Source organism: Lolium perenne, chromosome 4, assembly GCF_019359855.2.
Source record: "Lolium perenne isolate Kyuss_39 chromosome 4, Kyuss_2.0, whole genome shotgun sequence".
Classification (NCBI taxonomy): domain Eukaryota; kingdom Viridiplantae; phylum Streptophyta; class Magnoliopsida; order Poales; family Poaceae; genus Lolium; species Lolium perenne.
In genome coordinates, this window is record NC_067247.2 from 215519851 (window position 1) to 215541680 (window position 21830).

At 43.5% G+C, this 21830-nt stretch overlaps 2 protein-coding genes across 4 annotated transcripts; one reads left to right on the forward strand and one right to left on the reverse strand.

Annotated features, from left to right (window-relative positions):
- Window positions 1-12685: 12685 nt before the first annotated feature.
- On the reverse strand, window positions 12686-18984 carry LOC127347518 (protein FAR1-RELATED SEQUENCE 5-like). The gene is made up of 9 exons (XM_051373697.2): window positions 18847-18984; window positions 17157-17303; window positions 17006-17074; window positions 16850-16915; window positions 16655-16738; window positions 14528-16568; window positions 13525-13721; window positions 13287-13427; window positions 12686-13009 (listed from the first exon to the last, which is right to left on the reverse strand). Exons 1-9 carry the CDS (start codon window positions 18982-18984, stop codon window positions 12686-12688), a joined length of 3207 nt encoding a protein of 1068 aa, XP_051229657.2.
- On the forward strand, window positions 18713-21604 carry LOC127295031 (uncharacterized). 3 transcript variants are annotated; one of them, XM_051324931.2, is made up of 4 exons: window positions 18713-19061; window positions 20143-20656; window positions 20742-20982; window positions 21058-21604. In XM_051324931.2, the coding sequence occupies exons 2-4, from the start codon at window positions 20150-20152 to the stop codon at window positions 21435-21437; spliced, it is 1128 nt and encodes a 375-aa protein (XP_051180891.1). In that variant the 5' UTR covers window positions 18713-19061; window positions 20143-20149; the 3' UTR covers window positions 21438-21604. The 3 variants fall into 3 exon arrangements, with proteins under 3 accessions (XP_051180891.1, XP_051180889.1, XP_051180888.1); XM_051324929.2 differs by adding an exon at window positions 19466-19621 and having other exon boundaries at window positions 18715-19061; window positions 20742-21604; XM_051324928.2 differs by having other exon boundaries at window positions 18716-19061; window positions 20742-21604.
- Window positions 21605-21830: the final 226 nt, after the last annotated feature.

A 21830-nucleotide genomic window follows, 5' to 3' on the forward strand; every position in this document is an offset into this window, starting at 1 on the left:
TCGGGGCATATAAAAGTCCTGGAACCGCTCGTCCGCTTCCATTTCCCCCCCCCCCTTCCCCACTTCTTCGAGCTCCATCTCTCCCCCAAAAAACCCTCGTCTCTCTCCCTGTCACTCCGCCCGTAGGTTAGGCAGTGGATCGTCCGCCGTTGAGTAGATCTGGCGGCGATGGAACCTGGTAGAGCTGCCGCGGAAGAAGTGAAGATGCTGGCGGTCGTGGAAGGGGATGCGCGGCCGGAGGCGGTTGGAGGGGATGGCGGAGCTGGAGAGGAGAAGAAGACGGCGGACGGTGCAAGCAAGACCGCCGTGGAGACCTCCGTCATCGGCTCTCCCGCCGTCGGCCCGTTGGTGGCGGCAACGGCGGATGTGGACGGCGACGAATCTGCTACAGGGAAGGGCGATGCGGGTGATGCTGCGGGTGATGGTGCCGCAGCCGTCACGGTGGTGGCGGATCTGGTGGATCAGGCTGAACCGTTCGCGGCCTTGAAGGTGGTGGCGGATCTGATCGGTGCGGAGGCGTCCGGCCATGTCTGCGAGGTCAAGGACGACATGCAGATGGAGGTTAGTTCGTTGTCGGCTTTTTTTGATTTCGATTAACTGGTCTGAGAGGCAAGAATGGGTGCACAGATTATCGCATATTGATAGTTTCAAATGTTTTCACACAATATGTTCATATACAGATTATCGCATATTGATAGTAGTATTTATACACAGACATGCATCAAGTGGTTTGAAACGTTGATGATGATTAAACACCAGGACGTAGATGACATCAAACATTATATGTTAGTTAAACCTTAGTGATTTCAAAATACTATAGTATTGGAGCGGCCTAGCTAGAGCAGAGAACACAACAAAAGAAACTGTAGTTTAGGAGGATGCTTCATTGTTGTTCTGATTCATCAAATTTGTCATGGAAGTCATGTGAAGATAAGCTGGTAGGTGCAATGGTTGCATTGCTGCTGGTTCTCATTTCATAGTTACTAGCTTACCATGCTAGCTGTTTCTTTAAGCTCATGTTGGTCGAATTAATGATGTTGCACATCCCATCTTTGCTAAGTTGGAAAGCCTCGAAGGAGTTATCAGTTATTATTTAAGATTGTAATTAATTATCAATAAATCCCATGAAAATAATGACTACAGGTGATATAGTTACTTGCTTGTTGACTTATTGCAGTTCTGATGCATTGCTTAACAGAGCAGACAGTATACATCTATATCAGTTACACTGACAAGAATTAGCCTCCTGTGTCCTGCTACTTGGAAATTTCTTTTATTTAAATTATGTACACGGCTGTACTGTAAATTATTTAGTATGTGCTGATTATATTGCAAAATTATAATGTAAGCATCCAGCTAATTTTGATGACCTAGAATAATGTGAGAATATTAACCTTTTGAGATTAATGTGGGGATTTATCATGGGATTAATGTGCTATCATTGAAAGGGTCCTGTAATGTATAGTATAATGAAAGCATGATCAGGGTAGGTGCTAGCATAATGTAACTATAAATATAATTGCCTTAGACTTGGTAGTTTGGAGTATACATAAGATATAATGAAAGAATAATTAAGATGATCTATTTGGTATGCATAGTATTTGGATGTTATTTTCCTATAGGTGATTACTGTGGTGACTTTTCATATTTGTATGTAGGCTGGTGAAAGTTTCAGGAAGCGGAAGCGCGAGGAGGAGGAGCCTGTGCCTCCTCCAATCCAGGAGCTAGGACCTGTCCCTCCTCCAATCCAGGAGGAGGAAGTACCTGTCCCTCCTCCAATCCAGGAGGAGGAAGAACCTGTGCCTGCTCCAGCATTGCCTGCTCCACCAGTGCCTGCTCCACATGTCCCTGCTCCATATGAGGAGTTGCAGGATTCAGATGGCTCCCTGGAGGTGAGCTATACAAGTTGTTCTGTACCATTGCATGTATTTCATTGTGTTTGGTTTGTATCTGTAATCATAACTTGTACATTTTGTTGTTGTGCAGTATGACTCCCAGGATTCATCCGAGTCCGTGGACAGCAAGAACATTGGATCCTTCAAGACCAAGATGATGCAGAAGCTGGATGTTGGGGCCTTCCCTTTCAAGAAGAGGGGGAAGTACTTCTGTCCATGGCACAAGGTGAAGCCCAGGGATGGCAAGCTTAATAGCCTGAGGCAGCACTGCGAGGAGCTAGCCCATACTGGCACCTCCAAGCAGATTAGGGCAGAGCATCATGGGCTTCTCTTGGTGCTTGCTATGGAGGATGCTTGAAGCCTAGTTCCTGTGGATGGTGGTTGCTGTCGATGCTTTTGTAGATATGCTTTTGGTTTATGATGTTGAAACTACTGCTGCGTGTTGTGTTGAACAATGTTTGGTTAGCTTTTGAACTGAGTTGTCAGACCATCTACTATAGTGATGGTCTTAATTACTGAATCTGTGTGGATCTATGTTGTGTGTTCAATTATTATGTAGGTGATGATGCTTAGCTCTGTGTTTCATTTGGAATGATGGTGGTTGCATCTTGCATTAATTTGTGAATGGAAGCACAGCTCAAGTTTAGCAGAAGTTTGAAACATAAACAAAAAAAACGTAATCCATAATTGAAAACAAAAATATGCATGTCTTTCATTAACATGATGAGGGCGTTTCCTGAATCCTAGTGTAATAGTAGTGACAAATTTGCATATAGATGGTTAGGTAACATGGCTGTGGATTTACTGATATGCTAGCACATTAGGACTAATGCAAATTTAAATTTAAACCAAGTTAAATATTACAACAAATCATCGAAATATTAGAGCACATGAGCAACAAATCATCCAAATATTAGAGCAGATCAGCAACAGTCCTTGCCTGTAAATATACTAGAGCAAAGGGAAGTGTTTCGACGGAGGGGTTTTCGGACGAAAAGAGTGGGAATGTCCAAAAAATGACCAAACCACCATGGATTGGGGCATGATTTGGCACACTTGTGAACCTTGTGATGTGAAACCTTGGTTGCTCAGTGTTTTCCCATTTTGGAGTTGGCACCATGGTGGCCCCATGGTGTAGATGTGTCGAGAGAGGGGTTTTCGGACAAAAAGAGGGGGTAATTGATGAAAAATGACCAAACCAACATGGAATGGGGCATTATTTGGCACACTTGTGCACCTTCTGATGTGACACCTTGGTTGCAATGGGTTTTGATATTTTGGAGTTGGCACCATGGTGGCCCCATGGTGTAGATGTGTCGAGAGAGGGGTTTTCGGACAAAAAGAGGGGGTAATTGATGAAAAATGACCAAACCAACATGGAATGGGGCATTATTTGGCACACTTGTGCACCTTCTGATGTGACACCATGGTTGCAATGGGTTTTGATATTTTGGAGTTGGCGCCATGGTGGCCCCATGGTGTAGATGTGTCGAGAGAGGGGTTTTCGGACGAAAAAGGGGGTAATTGATGAAAAATGACCAAACCACCATGGATTGGGCCAAGATTTGGCACACTTGTGAACCTTGTGATGTGAATCCTTGGTTGCTAAGTGTTTTCCCATTTTGGAGTTGGCACCATGGTGGCCCCATGGTGTAGATGTGTCGAGAGAGGGGTTTTCGGACAAAAAGAGGGGGTAATTGATGAAAAATGACCAAACCACCATGGATTGGGCCAAGATTTGGCACACTTGTGAACCTTGTGATGTGAATCCTTTGTTGCTAAGTGTTTTTCCATTTTGGAGTTGGCACCATGGTGTAGATGTGTCGACAGAGGGGTTTTCGGACAAAAAGAGGGGGTAATTGATGAAAAATGACCAAACCACCATGGATTGGGCCAAGATTTGGCACACTTGTGAACCTTGTGATGTGAATCCTTGGTTGCTAAGTGTTTTTCCATTTTGGAGTTGGCACCATGGTGGCCCCATGGTGTAGATGTGTCGACAGAGGGGTTTTCGGACAAAAAAGAGGGGGTAATTGATGAAAAATGACCAAACCAACATGGAATGGGGCATTATTTGGCACACTTGTGCACCTTCTGATGTGACACCTTGGTTTCAATGGGTTTTGATATTTTGGAGTTGGCACCATGGTGGCCCCATGGTGTAGATGTGTCGAGAGAGGGGTTTTCGGACAAAAAGAGGGGGTAATTGATGAAAAATGACCAAACCAACATGGAATGGGGCATTATTTGGCACACTTGTGAACCTTCTGATGTGACACCTTGGTTTCAATGGGTTTTGATATTTTGGAGTTGGCACCATGGTGGCCCCATGGTGTAGATGTGTCGAGAGAGGGGTTTTCGGACGAAAAGAGGGGGTAATTGATGAAAAATGACCAAACCACCATGGATTGGGCCAAGATTTGGCACACTTGTGAACCTTGTGATGTGAAACCTTGGTTGCTAAGTGTTTTTCCATTTTGGAGTTGGCACCATGGTGGCCCCATGGTGTAGATGTGTCGAGAGAGGGGTTTTCGGACGAAAAGAGGGGGTAATTGATGAAAAATGACCAAACCACCATGGATTGGGCCAAGATTTGGCACACTTGTGAACCTTCTGATGTGAATCCTTGGTTGCACAGTGTTTTTCCATTTTGGAGTTGGCACCATGGTGGCCCCATGGTGTAGATGTGTCGAGAGAGGGGTTTTCGGACGAAAAGAGGGGGTAATTGATGAAAAATGACCAAACCACCATGGATTGGGCCAAGATTTGGCACACTTGTGAACCTTGTGATGTGAATCCTTGGTTGCTAAGTGTTTTCCCATTTTGGAGTTGGCACCATGGTGGCCCCATGGTGTAGATGTGTCGAGAGAGGGGTTTTCGGACAAAAAGAGGGGGTAATTGATGAAAAATGACCAAACCACCATGGATTGGGCCAAGATTTGGCACACTTGTGAACCTTGTGATGTGAATCCTTGGTTGATAAGTGTTTTTCCATTTTGGAGTTGGCACCATGGTGTAGATGTGTCGACAGAGGGGTTTTCGGACAAAAAGAGGGGGTAATTGATGAAAAATGACCAAACCACCATGGATTGGGCCAAGATTTGGCACACTTGTGAACCTTGTGATGTGAATCCTTGGTTGCTAAGTGTTTTACCATTTTGGAGTTGGCACCATGGTGGCCCCATGGTGTAGATGTGTCGACAGAGGGGTTTTCGGACAAAAAAGAGGGGGTAATTGATGAAAAATGACCAAACCAACATGGAATGGGGCATTATTTGGCACACTTGTGCACCTTCTGATGTGACACCTTGGTTTCAATGGGTTTTGATATTTTGGAGTTGGCACCATGGTGGCCCCATGGTGTAGATGTGTCGAGAGAGGGGTTTTCGGACAAAAAGAGGGGGTAATTGATGAAAAATGACCAAACCAACATGGAATGGGGCATTATTTGGCACACTTGTGAACCTTCTGATGTGACACCTTGGTTGCAATGGGTTTTGATATTTTGGAGTTGGCACCATGGTGGCCCCATGGTGTAGATGTGTCGAGAGAGGGGTTTTCGGACGAAAAGAGGGGGTAATTGATGAAAAATGACCAAACCACCATGGATTGGGCCAAGATTTGGCACACTTGTGAACATTGTGATGTGAATCCTTGGTTGCTAAGTGTTTTCCCATTTTAGAGTTGGCACCATGGTGGCACCATGGTGTAGATGTGTCGAGAGAGGGGTTTTCGGACAAAAAGAGGGGGTAATTGATGAAAAATGACCAAACCAACATGGATTGGGGCATTATTTGGCACACTTGTGCACCTTATGATGTGACACCTTGGTTGCAATGGGTTTTGATATTTTGGAGTTGGCACCATGGTGGCCCCATGGTGTAGATGTGTCGAGAGAGGGGTTTTCGGACAAAAAGAGGGGGTAATTGATGAAAAATGACCAAACCAACATGGGATGGGGCATTATTTGGCACACTTGTGCACCTTATGATGTGACACCTTGGTTGCAATGGGTTTTGATATTTTGGAGTTGGCACCATGGTGGCCCCATGGTGTAGATGTGTCGAGAGAGGGGTTTTCGGACAAAAAGAGGGGGTAATTGATGAAAAATGACCAAACCACCATGGATTGGGCCAAGATTTGGCACACTTGTGAACCTTGTGATGTGAAACCTTGGTTGCTAAGTGTTTTTCCATTTTGGAGTTGGCACCATGGTGGCCCCATGGTGTAGATGTGTCGAGAGAGGGGTTTTCGGACGAAAAGAGGGGGTAATTGATGAAAAATGACCAAACCACCATGGATTGGGCCAAGATTTGGCACACTTGTGAACCTTATGATGTGAATCCTTGTTTGCACAGTGTTTTTCCATTTTGGAGTTGGCACCATGGTGGCCCCATGGTGTAGATGTGTCGAGAGAGGGGTTTTCGGACAAAAAGAGGGGGTAATTGATGAAAAATGACCAAACCACCATGGATTGGGCCAAGATTTGGCACACTTGTGAACCTTCTGATGTGAATCCTTGGTTGCTAAGTGTTTTCCCATTTTGGAGTTGGCACCATGGTGGCCCCATGGTGTAGATGTGTCGAGAGAGGGGTTTTCGGACAAAAAGAGGGGGTAATTGATGAAAAATGACCAAACCACCATGGATTGGGCCAAGATTTGGCACACTTGTGAACCTTGTGATGTGAATCCTTGGTTGCTCAGTGTTTTTCCATTTTGGAGTTGGCACCATGGTGGCCCCATGGTGTAGATGTGTCGAGAGAGGGGTTTTCGGACAAAAAGAGGGGGTAATTGATGGAAAATGACCAAACCAACATGGATTGGGCCAAGATTTGGCACACTTGTGAACCTTGTGATGTGAATCCTTGGTTTCTAAGTGTTTTTCCATTTTGGAGTTGGCACCATGGTGGCCCCATGGTGTAGATGTGTCGAGAGAGGGGTTTTCGGACGAAAAGAGGGGGTAATTGATGAAAAATGACCAAACCACCATGGATTGGGCCAAGATTTGGCACACTTGTGAACCTTGTGATGTGAAACCTTGGTTGCTCATTGTTTTCCCATTTTGGAGTTGGCACCATGGTGGCCCCATGGTGTAGATGTGTCGAGAGAGGGGTTTTCGGACAAAAAGAGGGGGTAATTGATGAAAAATGACCAAACCACCATGGATTGGGCCAAGATTTGGCACACTTGTGAACCTTCTGATGTGAATCCTTGGTTGCTAAGTGTTTTCCCATTTTGGAGTTGGCACCATGGTGGCCCCATGGTGTACATGTGTCGAGAGAGGGGTTTTCGGACAAAAAGAGGGGGTAATTGATGAAAAATGACCAAAGCACCATGGATTGGGCCAAGATTTGGCACACTTGTGAACCTTCTGATGTGAATCCTTGGTTGCTCAGTGTTTTTCCATTTTGGAGTTGGCACCATGGTGGCCCCATGGTGTAGATGTGTCGAGAGAGGGGTTTTCGGACAAAAAGAGGGGGTAATTGATGGAAAATGACCAAACCACCATGGATTGGGCCAAGATTTGGCATACTTGTGAACCTTGTGATGTTAAACCTTGTGTATGAAACAATAAAATTGTATGAAACAATTTAAGGGATGCAGCAAAAAAAATTCATAATATTTTTCATAATTTGTATGAAACAATAAAATTGTAACTTTCTTCATAAATGATAGATCTTAGTTTACAGACATAGATGTAATGTGCATGAAGTAAAATTTGGAAATTATTATTTGTAAAAACCAGAATGCAATTTGAAACTTTGCATTGAAAATAATAATTACAAATATGGGACGTAAATTGCATTATTATGAGTTGGGACAACTTAATGGGCTTGCGGCCCATTTAATGATTAATGAATGCGTTGACTGGTACATTACGTGCGAGTAGTGCGGGGTGATTGGGTAGAAATAGTGCAGGTCGTGGACTCGTTGACCTAGTTCTCAACCTCCATCTTCCCACGTCCGCCGCCCCCCACCTGAACCACCGTCCGCCACCCCCGAGCTGAACCACCGTCCGGCACCCCGCACATCACCGACCCTCGGACGCACATCTCTGTGGCGGCCACCGTCGTCTGTGCATCGAGAACAAGATCTCTCCCGCGGCCACCGTGGGTCTCTGCTGCGGCCATCATCGTCTCTGCCGCGGACATCCTCGTATCTAGGGCGGCCACCGTCTCTGCCTCGACAAACGCACGTATGCCGCGGCCACCATCATCTGTGACGCGACCATACTCTCTCTCACGGTCGCATCCTCCTCCCTCAACCCTAATTTCCTCACCACATGCGGTATAGATAGTCCTCATCACATGCAACACAAATGAACGATCCCGTTAGTCATGTATCTCCACGAAATCATGCATGTTTGTCTATGTAACTGAGTCGTTAATTGATTTGTATTTACCCAGCCTCAGCTACTTACGACTTGATTCATATTGCTAGCTTGCACTTCATTTATGTTAGCAGACGGAATACATCATTGTAATCACATGAAGTTCATACATGTTAGCAGACGAAGTACAGATGTGTTTTCACAGGAAGTTCATATATGAAATGACATGAAGTTCAAATCTGTTATCACGTGAAGTTCGAATCTGCTGTCACATGATGTTGAAATCTGTTATGACGTAATTAAACCCCAGGGTATAGTGTATTAGTTTTATGTGATGCAGTTGTACAATTTTATTTCCTACCTCGTATTAATTTCATGTTGTTCAATTGGTCTGCAGGATGCAAGACCCGGATGGGGAGATTTTCTGTGACATAATTAGGTGGCAGAAAGTCGTAGCAGCAATGACCGACAAGCAACGAGACAAATTACGCACTTGTGTTGTTGGCCGATGCATGATCCAAATTCCATCCAGAAAGATACGGCCACTATTGGTCAAATACATGATGCAGGTTTATGACGAGGAAAAGGGTAGGTTCATCATTGAACCTAGGGTGGGTGAAATATCGGCAACAAATGAGGATGTGGAATGCTTGCTAGGATTAGAGGATGAAGGTTTGTCGTCTGCTGATATTTTGGAAGAGGAAGGAGAAGAATGGAAAACAAACATACCTACTAGATTTCTTAGTAAAAAAACTGGCAATTTAGTCATGAAAGATATGATTAATGAAATCATTACATCTAAAGCCACAAATGACGACTTCCTTCGAAGAGCTGTCTTAATTCTTATAGGGCTTGTTCTAGCTCCTACTTCAACAGTTACGGTTTACAAGCCGTTCTATGCATTTGTGGAAACAATGTACAAGTTACACAACTTGAATTGGAACCAATTCACGCTTGCATATGTCATCGAGCAGATCAGCCCTTGCCGGAGAGGAATATATGTTAGGCAGTGGCCGAAAGGCAATGTTGCAATTTTAGAGGTACATGTCCTTTAATGTTTTTTTTTTGTATTTGTTGCAACATATACTAACTATCCTTTATATTTTTTTTACATGTAGTACTTGTATTGGGAGAAAGTGCAACCTCTTGATGAGATATCACTTTATGCTCGCATCTCTTCACGCCCACTTATGATCAACTGGATAGAAGCTGCTGTAGCCTTGAGAGATAGCTATGATCAAGATAATGGCCGGGGCAAAGGTATCCTTAAGGTAAGCATACATATACCGGCCATTTCATTTATTATAGTTGTTTTGCATATAACTATGTACTGTCAAATATCGTACTGACATATTAAATTTGTGAATTTTAGATTGAAGATAACATCACAGAGGAATATAGGCGACAGTATGGGAAGAAAACAGATGGAAACAAAAACATGGGTGCAGAAATTAAAAAACCGGGTACTGGAAGGAGCAATGGAAAGGGCAATGGAAGGAGCACTGGGAAGGCTAGTAGCTCGAGAAAACCCGGCCCGTCGAGGGAAATAAAGATGGAAACCACCATGAAGAGGATGATGCAGGATTTTAAGAGGGAGATGATGGAAGAACTACCAGAGAGATGCGCGAAGGTGATTAGGCCGAAATAATTATGAACAACAAAGTTCACCATGTATTTAATTATTATTGACATCCTAAAAATTGTTTCCTTGTTGCAGGATGTTGTCAAATTATTAAACAAATCAGGTGTTAGGTACAAGCCATTCGCGGAAACACTTTCAGATCAGTACTGTTATGACGAAGGCTGCGGATCTTACCTCAACGGAGTACCTGAACGAAAAGAATTTGTTTACGACAAAAAAAGTGACACCCGGAGTGTGTCATTACCTAAAGAAGATGTTGACAAGGTTAGTTTAACAACAAATAATGCAGATTAACATGCTTCCACTATTGTGAATATACAATCTACTGCTTACAATATACAATGTCTGTAATATTTTGGATATTTCACCTGCGTCACGTGCTTGTATGTTTCCTTTCCGTAGGTGTCGAAAGAGGACAATAAAGAAGAGGATTACATAACACCTGCAAGGACCAAATGTGACTTCTTAGGGGATGGCACGCCAGACAATCCATGGCAAGTTGCTGAAGATTTTAAGGAGGCCTCTTCATCGGAGGTGCCATCAAATATTTTTGAACCTGCCCTCAAAAATATGAACAAAGAAGACGAACACAAAGAGGGTGCCTCAGAAGGATCAAAAAGTGTCAACAGTGCAACCGGGAAGAATGAAGATGTAAATGGAAAGAGGAAGCGAAAGCTCCCTCTTAAACTGCAGTATCCTTATATCATTGAGAATCGAACGAAACGACAACCTCGAAAAAAGCCAACTCCCGCAATAGGTACGCAACGGAATTTATGTACTTAAATTTTTGATTACTAATCTGATACTAAACACAATGCATTTTGTGTGTACAGCTACTCCGTCCAGCAATGATGTTGAAATTCCGCAAGACTCTACTGCCTTGATAGCGGAACACATTGCAGCAGCAGAGATTTTTGTTCAACTCTGTTGCAAGAGTGAGGTAAATGGGAAAAAAATTATCTACAAAAATGATATTGGCGTCACGTTGACATCACAACGGCTTAAAGTGGTTCTAGACCATAAATGGTGTACAGATGATGTAAGTATATTGCTGACGATTCAACTGTGCACATACTTTTAATGTATGAATTATGCACATGTATGTTTGTGTGTTAACTACACCAAACCTTTGTTTTTCAGGTTATCGATGCTTACATTGGAGATTTGTCTCGTCGTGTTGGGGATGATCGGTACTTATGTGCAGCGTGGAGGTCATCATTCCTACTAGAAGCACATCGCAAGGGCCACAAAACAAAAAAAATAATAAGAACGATGATCACCTAGCTGTAAGAACTGGAACCATTCAACGAGTTATCGACGAATATTTTAGGCGGGAGAAGGTAAAGTATTCCATCAATATGACAAAATTTAGTAGTAATACTAATTTACATTGCATGTACTGACAATTTTTCCTGTGACACAGGCATATTTTCCAGTTAACATATCGAACAATCACTGGACTACCGTGATCATGCACACACCCAAGCAAGAATTCCAAGTTCTTGACTCATTATTTCCATTAAGTGTGACCATAGACACGGTCGGAGACTCTAAATCTTGTTTCTTCTACTACATATTGTCTTCAAATTGCATGCGTACAGAAACATCTAATTATCTATATTTGTATAGAGACAACAAATTTTTGCTGACATCCAAGAGTACAACAAATCTACATCTGGATTTTTCCCTGATGTGATATCTTGGGATATAAAATCATACGATATGCCGCAGCAAACAGATGGGTCAGTACATGCAAACTACAACTAAATACATATTACACTACTATTGCATGTACTAACACAATGAACCGAATTAATTGTGCAGCAATTCATGTGGCTTATTTGTTCTTCAATGCATGGAACATTGGGATGGAGATAAATGGAATAAAGAAATATCACAGGTACTGATATTCTACATGGTGACCAAACACCTTTGTTCCGTGGTACATAAAATGAATAACCGATGCCTATTGTTTGCAGGAGATGATAAACGGATCAAGGAACCTCATTAACGCACAGATAGTTCTAGCAACTTCAAATCTGTTAGAGACGGTGAAAACGAAGGTTGTCCGGATCTCCAAGAGATTTACTAAGTAGATAAAGCAGCAGTGATCATAGGTTGGGTTTTAGTCCCGTAGAAGGTTTCCCAGCTTGTGTCAATCTCGGCTTCTGTGAATCTATATGTATGACATTTAAGTACGTTTGGCAAGTACTGTGATTGTGTGATTTTAAGTATTCATCTATATATTAAGCTACTAGTGTGATTGATCTACTAGTGTGATTGATCTATATATTAAGCTACTAGTGTGACACAAAAAAGTATGTTACCAAAATTTCAACAGCACTTATATGACAAATATGCATCAACCATAGTAGCATCGACAGACCATCTGTAATGCAGCCTGGCCTTGCGCCCCAGTACCCTGTCCGATGGATCCGTTTCACATAAAAGTATGTTACCAAAATTTCAACAGCACATAACTTTAAAACGAGAAAATTACAAAAAGCCACCACAATTGTGGCTAGGGTTTCAAAAAACCACCATCTTTCATATTTTTGACACACTAGCTATTGTAATGTACATACTGCTACATATTCAATCAATTATAACACATTGGCAAACAATGTAGCTACTAAACCATGCATTTCATAAGGAGTAACCAACACAACAGTTATTTCATACAACAACACTTAGTACTTGGTCCACACAGGAGATCTCTCCACACAGTGATACAACATACATAGTACTTGGTTCAGTTACACAAATCTCAGAGATAGAACATCTACTACATTTATTACATCAACATAGTGGCATGCTTCACTCCCAACTTGCACAAATCTCTTGTATGGCCTTCATCTTCTTCTGGTTTCTATCTCTAAAATTGAAGAGATCTGCAACGTAATACTCCAGCTTCTTCTTCTCCTCCTTTAGAGTGGCAATCTGCAGCTCTGCCTTCTCCCTCATAACCTTCTCAAGTTCAGCAGCAGATTTTGCAACCATTGCTTCTTGGTCACTACTCAGGCTACCAAGTTGTTTATGCAGTTCAAGGTTTTTCTTTTCCAGCTCCCTCTTCTCAAGCACTAGCTGGTAATTGGCAGTAGCATACTCTACATTACCAGAGATTCTGGTTTCCTTTTCCTCCTAAAATGAATGCCACAACTGGAGCAATGCATGTTTCAGAGATTGTGGCCACTCCTGATCCACCCAAAATACTGTCTCACAAATATTTTCCTGAAAATTATTTTTATTCCAAAATTTAGTACAAGTGTTGATGAAACAATGTGGCTGAAAACTATGGTGCTAAATATGACACAAGGTTTTCTATTGCTACATCCATCCACAACACAAGAACTGTCACAACATTTTCTCAATGCACAAGGATTTGTAAATGCACAAGATATTGAAGAGATGTTCCTACCTTGCATCCACAGCCCAAGAACCTCCGGCCCGTGTTCGTCCCCTCGAATGCCACATACTTGTGGCACAGCAAGTGATGGTGGCAGCGCTCCGGCCCAACATGAACACCGGCGTAATCCGGGTCATACATGGTCTCTGGGACCTAAATCACAAGATAAAATGCAACCAATTCGAATACAACAGAGTAAATCAACTAATTCCCAAATTTTACCAAACCCTAACCCTAGCTCAACACGTACCCGAGACGTTGGGCTCAGATCGGCCCCATGTGCGAACTCAGAGAGCAGACTGTCTTGGCTGCTGCTCTCACCGTCGTTCCACGACGGCATGGCGGCGGCGGCGTTCCTGCGGCGGTGGACGTGCGACGGCGGCGGACGGGAGAAGGGGAGAAAACAACAGACCGACCCAACGCACGGGCCGGCCGGGTCGTTTTGACCTGTTTCCGTTAACGGCCGTTAACGGCGACACTTGCCACGTCAGCTTGACTATGGACCCCACCTGTCAATTTGATGCTTAACCCGCTAAACCGAGCTCATTTCGCGAAGTGGTGGGTATCTGTCACGCTGTTAGATCAAACTGGTGGTTTTCTGTCAAAAATATGAAAGGCGGTGGTTTTTTGAAACCCTAGCCGCAATTGTGGTGGGTTTTTGTAATTATCTCCTTTAAAACCCATGTCACCATTCCAACTCCACCTTCATATAACAGATCTTTAAATAACATAACTTTAAAACCATGGTCTGCCAACAATTTGTATGCATCAAAATTGTGAAATATCATCAGCATCAATTAATGTAGTAATAGCACCATCAAAATATCAGTATCATCAAAAATTTTCAAATACAGCACATAATGAGCAATGACTACAGCTTCATATAGCCAATGACTACATAACACATATCGGCATGCCAACTGAAGCTTCATAATGTCGTGCCAAGTTCGTCCTTCAAAATAAGTCATTCATCATCCTGACCTCCAAACATATGCGCAACATGCCTGCAATTAACAAAACAGATGATAAAGTAAATAACTAAAGTTTAAAAGGATGCATAAATAATTGATCGCCAGCAAAAATTTATACTCACCTAGGATTCAGGTCACACTTCAAGCTACGTTTGGTGTGTCCAGCCTTTTTGCATCTGCTACATCGAATCCCCCTACCCCGCTCGTCATACGATAATGGCCTTCCATTCATTGTCACGGGTCCTTGTCCATCATCTCTACGCTTTCGTTTCTTAGGCGCACCTCGAGCAGCAACTTGAGCAGGGTCACCCAATTCATTTACATTAGTATTCAGCGAGTTTGTGGGACGGTTGGGTACATTATCATACTCCATCTTGTTTGAAATAATGTCAGCATAAAATGCCTTGGTCCGCTCGAACAACAGTGGATCTTTGTATGCAACTTGCAATGCTTCAGCTTGTAACACATTCAACTCCGTAAATCTTTGTCGCTCCTCCGCTACGGGAAAACCCCAATCATATAGATCGCTCGTGCGCCTCGCTGGCAAGCCACCCCTAGCTTGTTTAGAGAATCGCAGAAGAACTAAACAACCCGGTATTTCATCCAAATCCAGCACATCAAGTACATGCAGAATATGCTTGCAAGGAAGTCCCCTCCGGATCATCCTTCGACAGCTGCACTCTACTAATTTATCTAAGTTGGCCGGTTTATAGTCAACATAAAACTTTGCATGCTTTCTCTTTTTCCAAGCAACAACAAACTGCATCTCACCTTCTGTTCCCTTATACTGATCTATAACCTCAATGCCTTCTATTTTATATATCTCTTGCTGCAATATATAAAAGTTTGCCGGAGTGAATACCTTTGCAGCAGCTCTCTCAATTCTCCTCAAATTGGTTACTGGTACAGGTGATGTCTGTGAACTGATGCAGTCATCTTTTGCCTCCGTCTCTCTAATGCGCACTATAGCATTCTCGTAGTGCAAAATCAAATCCACTAGTGTCATACCGTAGTCTAGGTGTAGGTGAAGACATGAGTTAAGACTTTCACTTCGCTGATTGCTTTTCATACCAAGCCAGAACCCCTCAGATAGGTACGCCGCTGCCCATAATCTCCTCTTCTTGTACATTCTTTTCAGCCACGTTTGTGTTTTCTCCGTCTGCCATTTCTGGATAAAAGCGTGCCATCTTTCCTCGAATATATCCGGTGTGGTCGTGTAATACAACAGAGCCCGAAACTCACTCAACGACTTGAAACTTAGGTGCCGAGCCATGTTCTTTTCAATGTGCCATGAACAAATACGGTGCGACTGCTCCGGAAACACACTTCGAATAGCTCTAATCATCGCACTATCGGCATCGGTGATTATTGACTTGGGTTTCTGCTGCAACATAGCTTTCAAAAAAGTCTTCAGTAACCATACATACGTGCGTTCCTTCTCATCTGATAAGATGGCACACGCAAAAACTGTCGTCCTCCGGTGATTGTTAATTCCAACAAACGGAACAAATGGCATACCATATCGGTTCATCTTATATGTACTATCGAACACAAGTACGTCTCCATAATCATTGTAATCCTGCCGGGACTGAGCATCACACCAGAACAAGCTTTTCAAATGACCTTTACTATCAACGTCGTACTCAAAAAAAAAATCAGCAAACTTCTTCCTCCGGTTCTCCATCATGGCAATGGCTGAGCTAGCATCACCACCTGCAAGTAACTTTCTCTTCTCCCTGCAGCACATGTTGTACAAGTCCTTCCTCATAAACCCAACAGTGGTGTACCGACCATACTTGCTGAGGAAGGTATCCATGATCACATGCTTCCTAACCCCAGCTGCTGCCAATGCTAATATCTCCGCTTTCTGGAAATCTTTTATCCTCCTATGTGACCATAAAAATGGGCTCTCGCTCGGTTCTGCACACTTATGACTGTGCTTGTAAACAAATTTTGCAACTCGCCAAACCCCCGAACCTCTATCAAGCTTCACATCCAACTCCGCTTTACAATTGCAACGTGACAAAGGTCTCAACCTACGAGTGCGGTTGTCCATAGTCAGAAACTTGCTGTTACGTTTTCCTTCCCGAGAACACACAAACCGCCTTCTGCGAACTATTTTGTTAGCACCCTTAGTCTCTTTGAACTTGAACTTTCTTACACTGAATCCCTCTTGTCGAGCATATCCATTATAAAAAGTATAAGCAGCTGCCTCAGACACAAATGTCTTCTCCATTACTTCCCAGTAAAACTTTCTCTTATCTTCTGTATCACTCTCATCTTCATCCTCTGATCCATTCTTTTTCTTACCAACTGATTTCACCTGCATGCACAATTGGATAACATTTAAAACATTTTTTTTAACACCATGGCCGCGAGTCATACAACGAATAAATTCATAAATCTTACATGTCTTCTTCTAACAGGTTCTTCTATAGTCTCCAAGTCTGAATCACCGTAATAGTCGTAAGAAGAATTATCGCCAACTAAGACCTGACCAAACAAGAAATATTAACGGCCATGTCACGACTATATAAAATGCATTGTTCAGTTATTAAATATAAATTAAACATACATATCACCTAATAAAATTAAAATGCATACCTCATCAACAAAACCACAGTCCAATCTCTCGTCATCAGTTGGCTCCTCCACAACATCACTCTGAATCTAATGCATTTTAAACCATGTCAACATCAATTCACATTATCAGACATTCCATATTTTTATGCAATCACACAATTATTACTACAAACTCACATTATCAGTGTCAACATCTTCTTCTTGCTCTACATTATCATCTTCTACATCAACACCATCTGCATCCATCTATTAGCAAAAATAAGCACAATCAGCACTTAACTACTTACATGCAAGTACTAAATAAAACTAGTAGTTCCGTTTCACTCACACTTTCGTCGACATCATCGTCTCCACAACTTTGTTCATCTTCAGGAGGTGCATTATAGTTGGCAGACGAAATATTGAATTCCTCTTCATCTGTATTTCCGCTTTCGTACTCCATTGAACTTGCACTCAAATCTGAAACGTCCATCGCCTGTTCAAAGTAACAACCAAAATAAGTACATCTCAAAAAAGGAGCTCCAAACCCAAACCCTAACATCAACCAAATCATGAACATGCAATTACTTTTTACAATCAATTACCTACCACGAACCAACAATGATCCGCCAAACCCTAACGCCGCACTTTGTAGCAAACAGAACAACCCGCGTGCGATCCTTGCCCAGCCTCCTCGTCGCCGGATCCACCTCCCGCCTCCACGTCCGACCTTGCCCAGCCTCCTCGTCGCAGGATCCGCTTCCCGCCTCCACGTCCGACCTTGCCCCAGACTCCTCATCGCCGGATCCGCCTCCCGCCTCCACGTCCGACCTTGCCCAGACTCCTCGTCGCCGTGCGCTACACCTTGCCGCCCCAACGTCGTCCTCCCTGCCGTCTCCCTCCCGATGGACAGAAGCTTCCAAACCCTAACGAGGACGAGCTATGGCGCACACGAACGAAACCGCTACGCCTTGCCGTTCCCAACGTCGTCGTCCCTGCCGTCTCCCTCCCGATAGAACCTTCCAAACCCTAAGGAGAACCAGCAATGGCGCACACGCAAGGATTCAAATATTTTCCCCGTAACCACCGCCTATCGCCGGCATCAACTTAGGCATGGCAATGGGTACCCATGACCCGCGTACCCGCCGGGTAAAAACCCAATAGTGGTACGGGTATGGGACAAAATATTACCCATGGGTTTGTAAATGGAAAATATCATACCCATCGGGTAGAGTGGGTACGGGTATGGGATAATAGAACCCATACCCGCGTACCCATGTACCCATCTAAAATTAACAAGTGAGCCATTATAATATTTTAAACTACTTAATTTTTCCCTAATCATGTCTTCATGTTGCTAGGATAAATCTCACGCTTTCCTTCATAATCGTTGGTAGATTAGTGAGGATTAGACCTCTATTTAGGATCGCTTCACCTCCTATCATATTTTTTTGAAGAATTTGATGTGTTGTAAGAGCGGGTATTTTTACCCGCGGGTACCCATTTACCCTGCCGGGTGACGGGTATGGGAAAAACTTGTACCCATTGATGGGTATGGGTACGGGTGACGGGTAAGATTAAAGGTGATGGGTACGGGTATGGGATGGCTCTACCCGTACCCATACCCTGTGGGTGCCATCCCTACATCAACTCCACCTGATCGACGTAATTTTCGGGTCCAACTCCGATTCTAATGCCGTGGGGCCGGCGGAAACCGTCTTCACCAAAGATACGTACAATATCTACGTGGCATCCGATCATCTATGTGGAAAATGACGTGGAGTATAATTATACGCGACTAATACGGCCCCACCGTCTCGAACGGGTATCCCACCTGAACGTCGTTCACCAGGGGAGGGGGGGACACCGGAGCACACCCCAACACCCACTCAGGCTCCGTTCGGTTACACCCCACCCGGCCGGGAACGCGGCCCATTCCGCGTCAATCCGCGCGGGTCAGCCCGGGCGAGATTTAATCCCGGCCCAACTGCAACCGCCCGTTCGGTTACGCCCGACGCGGAAATCACCCCGGCCCAAACCCGCTCCACCCCGTCCATTCCACTCTGGATTGAATCATCCTCTCCCAACTCGTGGAAGAAATCCATCCCGAGCGACGCAGCGGCGGCGCGACCTGGAGGCGGCGACCTCCACCGCATCTCAAGCGCCCTCCACCGCATCTCCAGCGCCCTCCCCCACGACCTGGAGGCGGAAGCCGACCCGGCCGCTCGCCCTACCGCTACGCCTCCCTACCCCGGTAAGTCCCTTCTCCGCTCCTTCTACTAGATCAACCCCCCTCCGCCCTCCTCCGTGCACGCAAGGTCCCCCCCCCCCCCCCCCCCCCGATTCTGTGACTAGGCCCGGACTGAGATTGATGTTCCATTTTGAACGATCGGGGCTCTTCGGGCGTCGATTGTACTACAAGTTCTGTATAATTGAATTCGGTAGGTCAGAGATTTAGAAATCTGTAGAATTTTAGATTGCCAGACCCCTTATGAATGCATGTTTTTTACTACGACACTGCTTATTGCCAGACTTTGTAAGGATCAAGTTATGTGTTTCTCGCTTATATAATTTTTTGATCAAAATTTCTGGCCCCTTTTAGCATAAACATAGTACGAAGTATATAGTAACCTGCAGCATAAACTATTTTGTGTTTAGATAATACAGTAACCCACTGCGCCCCGTGTCACGATTTTGTGAAATGGTGGATCCTGGTGTCTGTGACTGTTTAACACAGATCAGGTCTCATAGTTGTTTTGCGGACACTGATCTGGTCTCATAGTCACGCTGAAAATCCTTGGGCTTTCCCTATCGGTATGGCTTTCTTCTTGTTTCTCAACTAGTGTCATGTATCTGCTAGTACTTGTATCATTATCATTTTGATGCTATGCTGGTGTTACTCTACATTCTTGCCATAGTACGAAAGCACATATTTGTGTTCTCTAGCATTTAGGACATCTTGCCGTGGCTTGCTTTCAACATCGGTTTACCCCAAGATGTTCCAGGTCATCGCCAGAAATAGCAAAAATTATATGCTGTCCACATTGAAGAAACTAGAATGAGTTGTTCTGTATCGCTGCCTTTTACTCTGTCTTCTGCCCTGCAATCGTGCTCGCTGTCAATCAGTCTGGTTATAATACAGTTGCACAACCAGAAGTGTCTTAACTTGCTCATTTTGGTGCTTTACTTGTCATTTTATTGGGTAAATTCCTATTTTATGAATCAGTGGCTGCATTTATTCTTGATTGTTATATTTTCTTGGGTAAATTCCTATTTTATGTTACAAGCGATTTGGTTGTTTAACTTGGAAACTAAAAATATATATATTATTTTAGTTTTGCAATGAATATGATGATAAGGGATCGCATTAGAAAGAGGAGGGATGAGGAAGATGATGATATGATGATGTTCATTTTGCCTGCACTATATACGTTGGGTTCTAGTGGAGGGAGACAAAAGGAGAAACGTCATACATCAGTGCTAACGGGAGAGGAAAAAGTTCAGGAGCTACTTGAAGGGCACGTGAAGAATTGTAGGGTAGCTTTCAGAATGGAACCCCAAATCTTCAGATCATTGGCCAACTACCTTAGAAGGGAACGATTGGTTAGCGATACCAGAATTAAAGTAGAGGAGAAACTGGCATTTTTTATGTATATGCTCAGTCATAATGCTTCATTTGAGGCTCTCCAACTACAGTTTGGACATAGCAATGACAGCTATCATCACATCATGAAGCAGTTTTTCAATGTAGTTGTCCCTATTCTCAGCAACAGATTTTTGAAGCTTCCCAATCCTAATGAAGTACCTTATAAAATTCAAAGTGATTCCAGGTTCTATCCTTACTTCAAGGTGCTTATCTTAAACTTTCATCTTGATCAATACTTGCTCTTACAATTTCGAATACAAAATCACATGTAGGTTTATCTTTGTGCAGAATTGTATCGGTGCCATAGATGGCACCCACATACCTATTTCCGTATCTCCTGATGAAGCTGCTCCATTTAGAAATAGGAAAGGAACACTTAGTCAAAATGTGATGATGGTTGGCGATTTTGATCCGAATTTCACTTTCGTATCTGCTGGATGGGAGGGATCGGCCACTGATGCTAGGGTCCTTAGATCAGCAAGGAACAGTGGTTTCCATGTACCTGCGGGGAAGTTCTATCTAGTGGACGGTGGGTACGCAAACACATCTTCATTCCTTGCACCTTATCGTGGGGTACGCTACCATCTTAAGGAGTTCGGTGCAGGTCGCCGAAGACCTCGGAATTATAAAGAGCTATTTAACCACAGGCATGCAGTACTTAGAAATGCTATTGAAAGGGCTTTTGGGGTTTTAAAGAAACGGTTTCCCATCCTCAAGGTTGCAACATCTCATAAAATTTGGAACCAAGTGAAGATACCCATGGCTGCAGCCCTATTGCACAACATTATCAAAGCACTCAATGGAGATGAGCAATGGTTGGATGATCCACAAGATAATATCCCTCCAGAAAACTTTGTTGATCTACCTGATGGTGATGAAGACTATGAGCATGAGGGCAATGAGCATGCTGACAACCAAGGAAACAATCTCAGAGATACAATAGCACACCAGATGTGGAATGACTACCAAAGGCATAGAAATTAGTGTGTACTGGTTGCTGCATTTGGAGAGTTCTGTAATGATTATGCATTAGAAATTCTATAATGAATTCTGTAATGTTTATGCATTAGAAATTCTGTAATGAATTCTGTAATGTTTTTGCATTAGAAATTATGTAATGAATATACCTTATAAATTGTGTGATTGTGTAATTGTCTTATTGGGTAATTGTGAAATGTTTATCTTCTGATATTTCCTACAGCCAACATGGCAACTAAAGGCAGGCAATTCAAGGCAGGCAATTCAAGGCAGGCAAGGGTTCCCCAGGACTTACCGCGGGTTCCCCAATGGTTACCAAAGGTTCACCAAGATATGGCTTGATCGTGAACAAGGCATCTCAAAGCAGGCAACTCAAGGCAACAGAAGTTGGCTCGACAA